The sequence below is a fragment of the Geotrypetes seraphini genome, chromosome 1 (assembly GCF_902459505.1).
Source record: "Geotrypetes seraphini chromosome 1, aGeoSer1.1, whole genome shotgun sequence".
Lineage (NCBI taxonomy): Eukaryota > Metazoa > Chordata > Amphibia > Gymnophiona > Dermophiidae > Geotrypetes > Geotrypetes seraphini.
In genome coordinates this window covers 165,946,327-165,958,754 of record NC_047084.1, presented here as the reverse complement: position 1 = coordinate 165,958,754, position 12,428 = coordinate 165,946,327, and the positions used below count along the sequence as shown (strand labels likewise).

At 40.4% G+C, this 12,428-nt stretch overlaps 1 protein-coding gene across 1 annotated transcript in view; it reads left to right on the top strand.

Moving 5' to 3' along the window:
- Positions 1-12,428, top strand: part of ASIC5 (acid sensing ion channel subunit family member 5) — a 112,198-nt gene that overhangs the window by 21,110 nt on the left and 78,660 nt on the right. The window contains exons 4-5 of the mRNA XM_033958640.1: positions 3,484-3,721; positions 8,336-8,458. Coding sequence (XP_033814531.1) covers positions 3,484-3,721; positions 8,336-8,458 — 361 coding nt within the window. The remainder of the gene's footprint in view (positions 1-3,483; positions 3,722-8,335; positions 8,459-12,428) is intronic.

Sequence of the window (12,428 nt, the reverse complement as noted above, 5' to 3'; positions counted from 1 at the left end):
ATTTGCCAGGAGTGGTCTTGTTTAATTCACAATCTTCTTCCACATGAAAGTCAAGTGTGGAGTTCCTGGAGAGCAAAGGAAAACTCTACATCATGGGTCCTAAATTATGGAATATGTTACCTTTATTTTTAAGGTTAGAGCAGGATGTGAAAATGTTTAAAAAGAATTTGAAAACTCTGATATTTCTTAAGGCTTATTTTCCAGAAGTATGAGTAGGAAGCTGATTCTGGGTTTGGCATTTATGGGAAGAATATGGTGATGACTGAAGAATTTGTGATGATTTATGTGAGATTTTGTCTGTATTTGTAATGGTTTTAATTATGTATGTAATTTTTGTAAATTACTGCACATGTTAGAGTGGTAGTATATAAACGTGTTAAATTCTAAAATCTTAAATTGCTTCTATTTACAAAGGGTCTGGTTAAGGAGATTCACCTTGGGAGGTCAAATATGTCTGCTTCACTAGAATTGCTCTAGAACCCAGTAACCCCAAGCAGAAATTAGAACTCAACACATCAACATGGGGGTTCCATATCTGAGCTTTGGTTTTCTTTGCATGTCTGTTTCTTTAAAATTATTTTTGTGCCACAAATGAAAATTACATAGAAGCTTTCTCAAGAAACTTAAGACGCGGAGGAAAATTTTCAATATGACGTCTAAATCTGAGTCTCATAGACATTTTGTTAAAAAAAAAAAAATCCAAATATCCAGTCAACAAAATGGCTATTTTCAAACCAGAAAAATGTCTCTCTTTTATGTTTGAAATAGTCACATTATAGATGTGTTTGTCCTCAGCGCATCTATCTTTTTGAACCATTTTCATAAAAGTAAAAAAAATCTGTCCATAGGGATGTGGGAGGGGCCAGCATTCTTAGCAGACTGGCCACACAGACATCCCAGCAGAGCAGTGGGGCACTGCAGTGGACTTCACAAAAAAGGCCCCAGGTGCACATCTCACCATAACCCTCTTACATTATATGTTGAACACTCCAAAACTCACCCACGACCTATTGTACCCAACTATATTTGTCTCCAATAGCTCTTATGACTGCAAGTGTCACCTATCTGTCAACACAGTAGGTTTTTGGTGGGTCAGCTTGGCTTTTCTTCACACTCTGTCTAGGGCTTTTCCCCTTCTCCGCCTCTCTCTGCTTCTTTCTCTCTCATTCTCTCCTCAGCAGAGCCTTTGCTTACAAGCCTCTATCTGCGTGTTCACCTTGCTGTGTTAATTAGCCACAGCTGGATAGGAATGCTGGTCAGTCAGCCAAGTTTATTCTAAGTTTCCAAGTTTAATAAAAACTTATTATCCCTCCCCATGGATAAGTTTACTGGGCGGCTTACAACCTCCCTAGGTCTCTCCATACTGAGCTACAGAGTCAAGGGCTACATTTCTTGCGCCTATTTGTGACATAGCCGCTTTTGTGGGTGGACGCCGATCATGGCACAATTTTATCGAATCTGAGCCATAGTTCCTAGGTGGTCTGTAAGAATATTCAGAGGCATTATCTGGATTGTGCCTATGAATATCCCGGTTGGCAACACTTGTCCGGATGGCAGGTGCTGTTATCTGGTAACTGCTTTTCGATAGTGACCCACGCATAAATAAGACAAAGCACGTGCAAAGAAAACAATATCAATATGCTACATGTATCTCGCGTATACCATAGAAAGTACAAAGTGGTTCACGATTAATAAGAAAACTAGGCAAACCTACAGAATTACCGATATAAAAATATAAAACACCCCTACTATGTTTGGAAGGTAATATATTAATCTCCCACATTAAGATTGGTGTGACTATGTTATCTGTAGCGGGTGTAAAGCTGTGGAATACTCTGTCAGGAATTTTGCGTTTGCGTGCTGCTAGAATGAATTTTAAGAAAAAGTTAAAATTCAACTGTTTGTGAAGGCTTGCTTTTTTTTTTTTTTAATCTTTATTAATTTTCAAAACTAATACAAAGTGCCAAGAATTATACTGACATTAATAATCAACGTAAGCACTTAAATTCCATCAATAACAATGCAGAAGAAATAATATCCATCCCCTCCCATCCAACAATTTAATCAAGAAATACACTTCTCCCTCCGTATTCGTGGGGGATACGTTCCAGCTATAACCGCAAATATGAATTGTATTTGTTAATTGCGGTTTTTTGTAAAAAAAATAGCGGTTTTGTTAATAAAACCGCGAATAACATATAAAATTCATATTCGCGGTTTATGGAAGGGACTACAGTACAACTAAATACTATATTAGTGGAATAACGATACAATACTGTACTGTATATATTAACTGTATTTACTGAATACTGTAACAATATTTATTAAATACAAGTACTGTAAATCTCAGGGTAAACAGAAAAAGTTCAATACAGTCCAGTACTGCTTTACCAACAAGGAAAAAAAGAAATGTTCAAAACTTAAAGTGCAGGCAAACAGCAATTCAGAATTCTTTTGGCAGGCAAGCAGCAATACAGAAAGCTTTAAGCAGGCAAGCGATTTTCTCTATGCATGCTGGGAAGCAGCATTTCACTCCATGGATGCTGGGAAGCAGTGTTTTTCCCTGTGCACGATGTGAACCAGCGATTTTCAGGGTTAAAGTTTTTGAACTTCGAATTTGTATGAGAAATCATTGAAGCTGAGTGAATATTGTTAAAAGTTTAACTTTTTTTACATTACAGCAAAAGGAAAGGAACATTAATCATGATGTAATTTTGGGGGGCGGAGTCACCCGATGAAAAATTGCGATTATGTGAAACCGCGAGTGCAGAAACCACGAATAAGGAGGGAGAAGTGTAAACCAGAAAGATATCCCCCCCCCACCCACCCCGTCCTATAAAAATAAACAAAAAATTTAAACAAAGACAACTATGTTGAAGTAACAAAGGATGTCAACGGGCCCCAAACCAATTTAAATAATTTGCTATGCCCTAACATTTCCGCATTCATCTTCTCATATTTGTAACCTAAACATAAACTGGCCCACCAAATGTTTGTGAAGGCTTTTTTGAGTTGAAATTTTATATTCAAGCTGGATTTGAAGATTTCTGATGTTTACCAACCATTTATAAGAGTGTTGTTTTTTTAATAACTGAATTATGTATGTTTGTTTAACATTTTATGCTTGTTACTATGGAAACCATATAGATAATATACAGTATATAAATTTTTAAATAAATACTAAAAAATATTTATAAATACAAATTTTGAAATAGCCAAGTTTTAAGGTTTTTCCTAACTTGTAAATAATGAGTGAAATTTTTAAACTTGCCTGGAAGATCATTCTAGATCCTTGCCACTTTCCACACAACAAACGAAGTGAAATCCGATTCCATTAACTTTTATGTTTTGAAACGAGGCTTTTTGCTGAATTGGATGAACAAACAAGAAAACATTAAAATATATAAAACAATTTAAGTATATAAATAGAAAAACAAAAAAGTAAAAAAAACTAGCCATGTTATTTCTGCTTCTTCCTAATAGATACCAAACTCACGCAGTGGCCAACCTCACCATTGTGTTTTTCATGTGGAGCATCGTGTCCGCTGTCCTTCGCTTTTCTGCAGTTGATGGAAACTCAAAATTTTCTCAAGAGATCTCCGAGTTCCTTCAGGGAAACCATGACTTCAGCATAAAAGAATTCACCAGAAATTATGGATTTTATCTCAACGACAGCACACTGTTGAAATGTGAATATTTTGGGAAACCATGTAATTCAAAGGTAACATTTATGTGTTGGGGGGTTTTTTGGTGAGAGGAGTGTATTTATTTTTATTTTTTCGCTATCTGCAACATCATGGGGCCCGTTCAATAAGTTTCATAAACATATGAAAACTGTCCATTGTAATATTAGCAAACATGTACAAATGACAGTGTCGTAGGCTAATTTACTAGACTCATGGGAAAAATGTGGTAAGTTCTTTGTATCCTGTTTTCTGGATGCTTTCATAAGGGGTGTTATATTTTTATTGTGCAGTAAAAAGTAGCTGTAGCGTGTCTTTGCACAAGGAGTCCCAAATTCTGTAACCGGTGCCTAATGTTAGGCCCCTATTTTGGAGGCGCCCAACTAGATAAGTGCCTATCGGCAATAATTGAAACTTAGGCGCCTATCAAGAAAGAGCGATTCTGTAACAAGGCGCCTCTAAAAATTTAGGCAGCTCGTTAGGCATGGGCGTGGCTATGTGTTAGGCGCTTTGTTGCAGAATCACTGCTCTTAAGCATGCTTAAGCGCTCATATAGGTGCCTAACTTTTAGTGGTGCCTAGAGCTGGCCAATTTATTGGGCGCCTCCAAAATAGGTGCCGCTCAGCGTGATTCATTAAACAGCGCCCAAAGTTACTTGAATCGCGCTGAACCGTGCTTAATTTGGCGCCTAACTTTTGGGCACTTCTAATAGAATTTGCCCCGTCATTCCTGCACGCTAAGGCCAGGGTAAAATGGCCAATTTTTGTATTTTCTGTATTAATGACCACACACTAATTTTCCCATTAGGCCAAAGGGCCACATGAGAAACTGGGACTGTTATGTAGGGCTGGACCAATAGGCTAAACTCAATTCTGTTCCACATTAATGTTATCTCTTTATAAAAAGCAGTAAATTGTATGATTTTGATTAGCTGCTACTGGTAGATATAAGGTTTAGGCTATGAAAATGTGAAACAGCAACATTACATCGTTGGTAAAAAAAAAAAAAAAAAAACCCTCCTTGTTGTTTTTGCAGCTTAGCTAGCAAAGAATCAGATGTCTGCGCCCGCTTTGCAGCAGACAAATTAATCATGTTACTAAAAAATGCTTTTTCAGTTTAAAGATATTTAGAAGAGTACGTCATCTTTTTTTTCAGCAACATTTTGCAGTTTTGGTTCAGGCCATTATTTTATCTCAGTTGGACTTTAATCGCTTTATGCTTGTTTAAGTAAATGTAATTTGAGGAGGCTATCCAGAATCCAGAATACTACGGCTGAACTGATATACGGTAAACACCTTTACTGAGATCCCTTCACTGGCTTCCTGTCTACTGGAGGATCCGATTTAAATGTGCAACTGTAATTTTCAAAACCCTATATGGTATTTTTTCTCCTTTGGTTCCCATCTCATTTAATTCACAAGAAATATCTAATTCTAGGAGCTCTCAGAAATATATTTGGATTTCCCACTGTTAAAGGAATAAAAACTATGGCCAATTTTTGTCAATCATTTTCTTTTTTTATTCGTAAAAGTTTGGAATGATCTTCCTTCTATAATTAGAGTTTTCTCTCATCTACCCGCTTTTTGTAAAGTACTGAAGACTTATTTATTTCAGAAATTTACTAATGATCCTTCTTTTTCAAATAATCAATCATAAAAGATAAAATTCTGGTCTAAAAGATATAGGCCTCCTTTTACGAAACTGCGAGAGCAGTTACTAGCACGGGGAGCCGCGCTGAATGGCCCGCGCTGCTCCCAACGCTCATAGAGTTCCTATGAGCATCGGGAGCAGCGCGGGCCATTCAGCGCAGTTCTCTATGCTAGAAACTGCTATCGCAGTTTCATAAAAGAGGGGGATAGTTTCTGTTCTAATCTCCTGTATAATTTTATTAACCGAGTCGAGCCCTCCTGTTGGGATGAATCGGTATAAAAAAATCAAAGATTAGATTAGATTTCTCTTGTGTGTTTAGTCACGTAATGGCGATTCGAATCGTAATCCTTAAACATGGCAATCTGTTCTCCACAAACTAAGCACCCAGCTTTATCTTTGATTAGAAACAGGGATGAAGTGCGAAGTAATAAAATTTGCAGAAGACACCAAATTATTTAGTGGAGTTAGGACTAAAGAGGACTGTGAAGATTTACAAAGGGACCTGAACAAACTTGGAGAGTTGGCGATGAGATGGCAGATGAAGTTCAATGTAGATAAATGTAAAGTCTTGCATGTAGAAAAGGACTTGGGGGTAATAGTGGACAAGACAATGAAGCCATCGGCACAGTGCGCAGCGGCCTCTAAGAAGGCAAATAGAATGCTAGGTACTATCAATACAGGCATTAGCTGCTAGCATGGCAGACGGTTTAACGCACGGTATTATGCGCGTTAAACCCCTACCGCAGCTTGATAAAAGGACCCCTATGTCTTGATAAAAAAACTCTACATTCTTTATCAATCTTTCTTTTTTTTTAATGTGAGCTGATTTTGTTAGGCCTATCAGCTAACACATCTCTCGTAAAAGTCTGTTTGCAACACATTACAGCAAAATGTGCATACGCTCGCGTGTACACACGCACACAAATGTATGTAAATTGATTACATACATTAAAAAAATTAGCAGTCGTCTTCAAAATAAAAGCAATGCAGTTGTATTGTGCATATGACGTAGAAATATTATGTTTGATTCCTAATTTGCCATTGATCTTATGCGGGCCGGGCAGCCAAAGGGCCAGATGTGGCCCGGGAGTCTTACAATGCCCAGGTCTGAATTAGTGTGTGAAGGTGAAAAGAGCTATAAGGATGCCAGGGTGCATAGGGAGAGGTATGGCAAGTAGGAAAAAGGAGATATTGATGCCCCTGTATAAGACTCTGGTGAGACCTCATTTAGAATATTGTGTACAATTCTGGAGGTCTTCAAATAGTGTAAAAGCTTGTCCACATGGATCATAAAAAGGCTCGTGGACTCCTTTTTATGATCTATGTGGACAAACTTTTATACTATTTGAAGAAGTTTAGAAGAAATAAAAGGAAAGTCAAGAACATTGTGTTTTCCACAGACTGTTTTTATTTGGATTGCTTCCTTTCTCCTGTGGAATATTGGGTCTCCTTGCTTTGCTTTTTACAATTCTGGAGGCTGCACCTTCAAAAAAATATAAAAAGGATGGAGTCGGTCCAGAGGAAGACTACTAAAATGGTATGTGGTCTTCGTCATAAGGCGTATGGGGACAGACTTAAAGATCTCAATCTGTATACTTTGGAGGAAAGGCAGGAGAGAGGAGATATGATAGATACGTTTAAATACCTACGTGGAATAAATGTGAACCAGTTGAGTCTCTTTCATTTGAAAGGAAGCTCTGGAATGAGAGGTCATAGGATGGAGTTAAGAGGTGATAGGCTCAGGAGTAATCTAAGGAAATACTCTTTTACAGAAAGGGTGATAGATGCATGGAACAGCCTCCCGGTAGAGGTGGTGGAGATAGAGACTGTGTCTGATTTCAAGAAAGCCTGGGATAGTCATGTGGGATCTCTTAGAGAGAGGAAGTGATAATGGTTACTGCAGATGGGCAGACTGGATGGGCCATTTGGCCTTTATCTGCCATCATCTTTCTATGTTTTTCATTGTATAGATAGTAAGGGCTTATGCGCTAACCATGCGCTAATTGGTTAGCAGGCATCAATATAGCTGAGCTTACCAATTAGTGTAAACCACGCCCACTCTCTGACCACTGGTATAAACAATTGCACAGACCAACAATGATATACAGTCAAACCTTGGTTTACGAGTACACCGGTTTGTGAGTGTTTTGCAAGATGAGCAAAACATTCGCAAAATCGGCGCCTCGGAAACAGAGTTTGACTCGGTTTACGAGCGCCACCTCCTGCGATCCAGCATCCCCCTCAGTGATCTGGCATCCCCCCCACTCGCGTCCCCCCCCCCCCCGCGATCCTACATCCCCCCAAGCACCGCAACGACATCGCTTACCCCGATTGGGCACCGGCATCAGCACCAGCACCAATGCACAGGAGGTGCCGGTGCCCGAAGATCTTCCCTCTTCTGGCCTGGGCTGGGCTGGGCGGTGCGACGGAGATCCTCCCTCTTCCCTGTGCTGGGTTGGACTGGGCTTTGATCATTTGCGCATGCTCAAAGCCTTCTGGTCTCGCTCTCTCCGAGATTCTCAGATTCAGAATCTCGGAGCAGTGTCGGTGGTCTCAAGGGGGAGGGGATGGAGCAGCACCGGTAGCCTCGGAGGGGGGGGGGGAGAGGAGGAGGTAGAACGAATGAAAGCGAGTTTCCCTTACTTCCTATGGGGAAACTCGCTTTGATATACGAGCAATTTGGTTTACGAGCATACTTCTGGAACGAACTATGCTCGTAAACCAAGGTTCCATTGTATATAGTTTATAACAAATTCAGTTTTGTAATCAGTGAGGTATCTTAATATAAAACTGTGACAATCTGCTGGATTAACAGATGCACCCCTTAGTTCCCCACTTCAGTACACCCTAATTACCCAGGGCTACAGTAACATCAAGGGGCAGTAGGTGGTAGACTGATGGATGCTTGGAGGAAATTAGGGGGTCCTGCACTTATTGTTGTACAAGTAGGCCTCATTCTTTCAAACGACCGTGAAATCTTTGTTTTATTTATCTTGCTGCAGGACTTCAAACATGTCTTCACTGAATATGGAAACTGTTTTACTTTTAACCACAATTCTTTTGACAGAAGAAGAAAAGTAAACATTCCTGGTAGAGGTTTAAGTTTGCTTTTCAATATCAAACAGGTATGTAGATCCTAAAACATTATTGCAGGTATGCAGGGTTGTTTCAATTAGAGAATGACATGGTGACAAAATTCATCACTGTTCCCGTCCCCGCGGATAACCGTGGGAAATAAACCCATGTCATTTTCTAGTGTCTATTTCAACCTCGGTCCTTCTACACCAGCATTCTTCAAAGCAAAGCTTGCGGGTCAGTGGTTGTGGCCATTCATACTCTGATTCTTATGTGAGCCAAGGATAATGAAGCCATTGTGACATCACTGATGTGATTGGCTCTTAGGCACTGGTGGAATGAGGCATTATGACATCACAATATCTGCTCTGGATATCAGAGACTGTCATTCTGTAGTGTCTATTTCAACCTCAGTCCTTCTACCTCAGCATTTTTCAAAGCAAAGCTTGAGGGTCAGTAGTTGTGGCCATTCATACTCTGATTCTTCCCTCTTTCCTTAAATAATGACATGAAGATGGTTTCCTGCAGTTATCCACGGGGACGGGAACGGTGATGAATTTTGTCACCGTGTCATTCTCTAGTTTCAATCCTCCAGTGCCCACCTCTTTATATGTAAGATGTGAAATGCCAGAAAAGGCAGTAGACAAGTCTCCATTCCATTCCATTCTCCTTACCTTTTTATTTTATTTTTGCTGGTTTCATTCATTTTATTCTGGGTTTTCTTTTAGACTATGGGGTTCATAATCAAAACTTTAAAACGACCAAAAACCAGCATAAGTCGGCACTTGGACATCCTAATAGCAGGGACGTCCAAGTGCCGATAATCAAAACCAACATTCTGGATGTGCAGCAGCACTTCTAAGCTGCTGAGCATCCAGAGAGCAAAGGGGCATGTTAGGAAATGTGTTATGGGCAGGAATTGGGTGGGTTTCAACCTGGACAAACCCCAGCCATAATCATAGCTTTCCTACAGGGAACTTAGACGCTGGCAGTTAGACCTATTTGAGTTGCGTCTACGTTCCACAAAGATGCCCAAACTGATAAGAAGGACACTGGAGGATTTAAGGCATGACCCCCTCCTTACTCCCCCAGTGGTCACAAACCCCTCCCACCACTCAAAGAGTGAAAAAAAGTCCATTGGCTTATCATCAGCTGATCACAGCAGAAGGAATCCCTATCAGCTGAGCCGGTTTCGTAGATTCCTGGCATCTCAGCTGGTGGGAATCCCCCCTGCCAGGATCAGCTGAGCCATGGAGCCCTACACCCCTTCCCCTGACATCCTCCTGACATTCCCCACATCCCCCCCTCACATCCCATCATTTTGAGTCAATCAGGGCCTTCGGCCTGGGAAGGGGAAGCCCCTTCATTTGCAGCACACAGCCCTGTAGGCAGGATGCAGGGAGCTTCCCTTCTGCCATTTGCTCTTCCGAAGGTACGGGGAAGGGGTTCTGGGAATGTGGGGGGAGGTGGAGATGTCGGGGGATGTCAGGGAGGTAGAGGATATTAGGTGGATGTGGGGGATATCAGGGCAATATTGGGATGTGAGGGGGGATGTGGGGGATATCAGGACGATGTCGGGATGTGGAGGATGTCAGGGGGAAGAGTGCAGGGCTCCGCGGCTCAGCTGATCCTGGCAGGGAGAATCCCCATCAGCTGAGCCACCAGAAATCCCCAAAACCAGCTCAGCTGATGGGGATTTCTTCTGCCGCGATCAGACAAGGTAGTTGGTGGGTACGTCTACAGAAAGGGCTTTTGTACGTTTTTCACATGGACGTTTTTATTTTTGAAAATGGGCAAAAAAGGTGGACGTCCTAAGGACCAAAACTTAAACCTAGCTCACTTTCAAAAATAAAAGATAGACGTTTGGCAGCTTTGAAAATGGACATTTTTCCTGCTGGGTTTGTGGACGTCTTGCACAAAACGCCCAACCTCAGACTTAGGCACATTTTTGATTATTCCCTTCCACGTATATACTAATTCTGTGTTAATTGTGATAATGCATTGTAATTTCTATGATAAATGTGATGATTCACTTTGGCCAGACATTTATTTATTTACAGACACAATGGTAGTTTTAATGGTAATTTTAATATTGAAATGAAAACAGAAGAAAAGAGAGACAAGAGAGAGGAAGGAGAAGGGGATAAAAAGAAAAAAAGTAGAAGTAACAAGAAGAGATTCTCTCAGTCAATATTAATCAGTCATTGGTGTTGCAGAGGTGGGGGAGGGGGGCCAAGGAGTGAGCATATGTGAGCAAGGATTCTATTGTAATGTCAAGTGATAGGGCATTCCATAATTGAGATGATAAGTACATAACTGGATGCGGTCTGGTGGATTGTATCTAGACAGAGTTGAGAGTAGAAAGGGAGATACAGCAGTGCCTGCTGGGATGTTCGGAGGGCTCATGAAGGAATTTAAGGAATGAAGAGATTCAAGAGATTGTTGGGTACTGAAGGTGTCAGTCCCCTGAATGCCAGGCTTACAATGTTGAACTTGGTCCATGCAGAAATGGGAAGCCAATGTTGAGAGACAAGATGGGAGGTAACACGTTCAAAGCAGAACTGTGAAGGAGTTTGACAGCATTGAATTGAACAAGTTGTAAATGCTTAATTGTGGAAAGAGGGAGGCCAGAGTACAATGCATTGCAATAGTCAAGGTGTGGGACAAGCAAAGTGAGAATAGGTGTACGGATAAGTAGAGAAGGCAGAAAAGGTTTGATCGCACAAATTCTGTACAGAGCAAAGAAAAAGGAATCAATTACTGCATCTACCTGATTTTTAAATGAAAGCCTAGGAACGCAAACAGTACATTTGAGAAAAAAAAAGTATGAAAATAAATACCTATTTGTAGTATCAATCAACATTCTTTCCAATTTGGGATGGGATGCTACTTGGTTTCTTTCATTTTAACAGAAAAAATGTATTTTGAGCTTCTGACTTTTCAACTTATCTACAGCATAGAAGTGTAAATAGAGCCAGGGAAGGAAATTAAAGTATGATTTAGCTGCATCAGAACTGCAAGGTCAATATTCATCCATCTGCCTGCCATATAAATTGATAGGAACAAATAGGAAAATTTTCATAGTATAACCCCTAGGTTCTGCTTCTAGGCTGAATCCAAGGGGTCGGCTATTCATTAGCCGCTAAGCGCATATTTCACCAGTTTTGAAACAACTTCACTGGTCGCAAGTTAAACAGTGCAAATTCACGACTCTGATCCACCAGGTTCTATATGTAGATCCGTACCAGCTTGTTTTGGTGCACTTTGGGAGATCTGAGGGAGCCATGAGATTAACAGCGGTTAAGGAAAGAAGCGTACAATATGTTCTTTCAAAAACAAGAATGCTTTGTATTGCTGGGGTACAGCTGTGGAATAACTTACCTGGACATCTAAGATTATGCACGGATTCTACTAACTTTAAAAAGTTACTAAAGACACAACTGTTTGTTGATACCTACATGTAATGAGAATAAAATTTCCTCTTCAACTGCCCTGACATACCGTCACCGTATAAAATGGACTAATAGAGATCGTTGTTTTATGTTAATATGTTTTATGGTTAATTTTATGAATGTTTGCTGCTGGAAACCGCTTAGACATTAAGCGGTCTATAAATGTTTTAAATAAATATATATATTTTCAGCAGCCATCTCACGCTGAATATTAAGGCTGGCTGGTTAAATAACATTATCGGGCTGCTACCAGTAGTGTCTTACCTTGCAAAATCAGAAACATAACCATACTTTTTGCCCTTCCAATTCATACCCATGTAGCCCAGGAGGCTCTGGTCAACTCTTTGTGTTGGGGAACCTGCAACCAGGATTCACAAAAAAAAATTTTTATATGATAGGACATAGTTCCTTTAGTTCATTGAGCTGGGTGTGGTCCATGGCCAGATTTATGCCAGTAGGCCAAAGGATCACCGTCCCGGGTTCTCCGTCACAGGACTCAGTCTCTCACCCAGCCACTATGAAAGAATCAGGCATATGCCAAGAGGTAACAGATAAACTGGAACTCTTT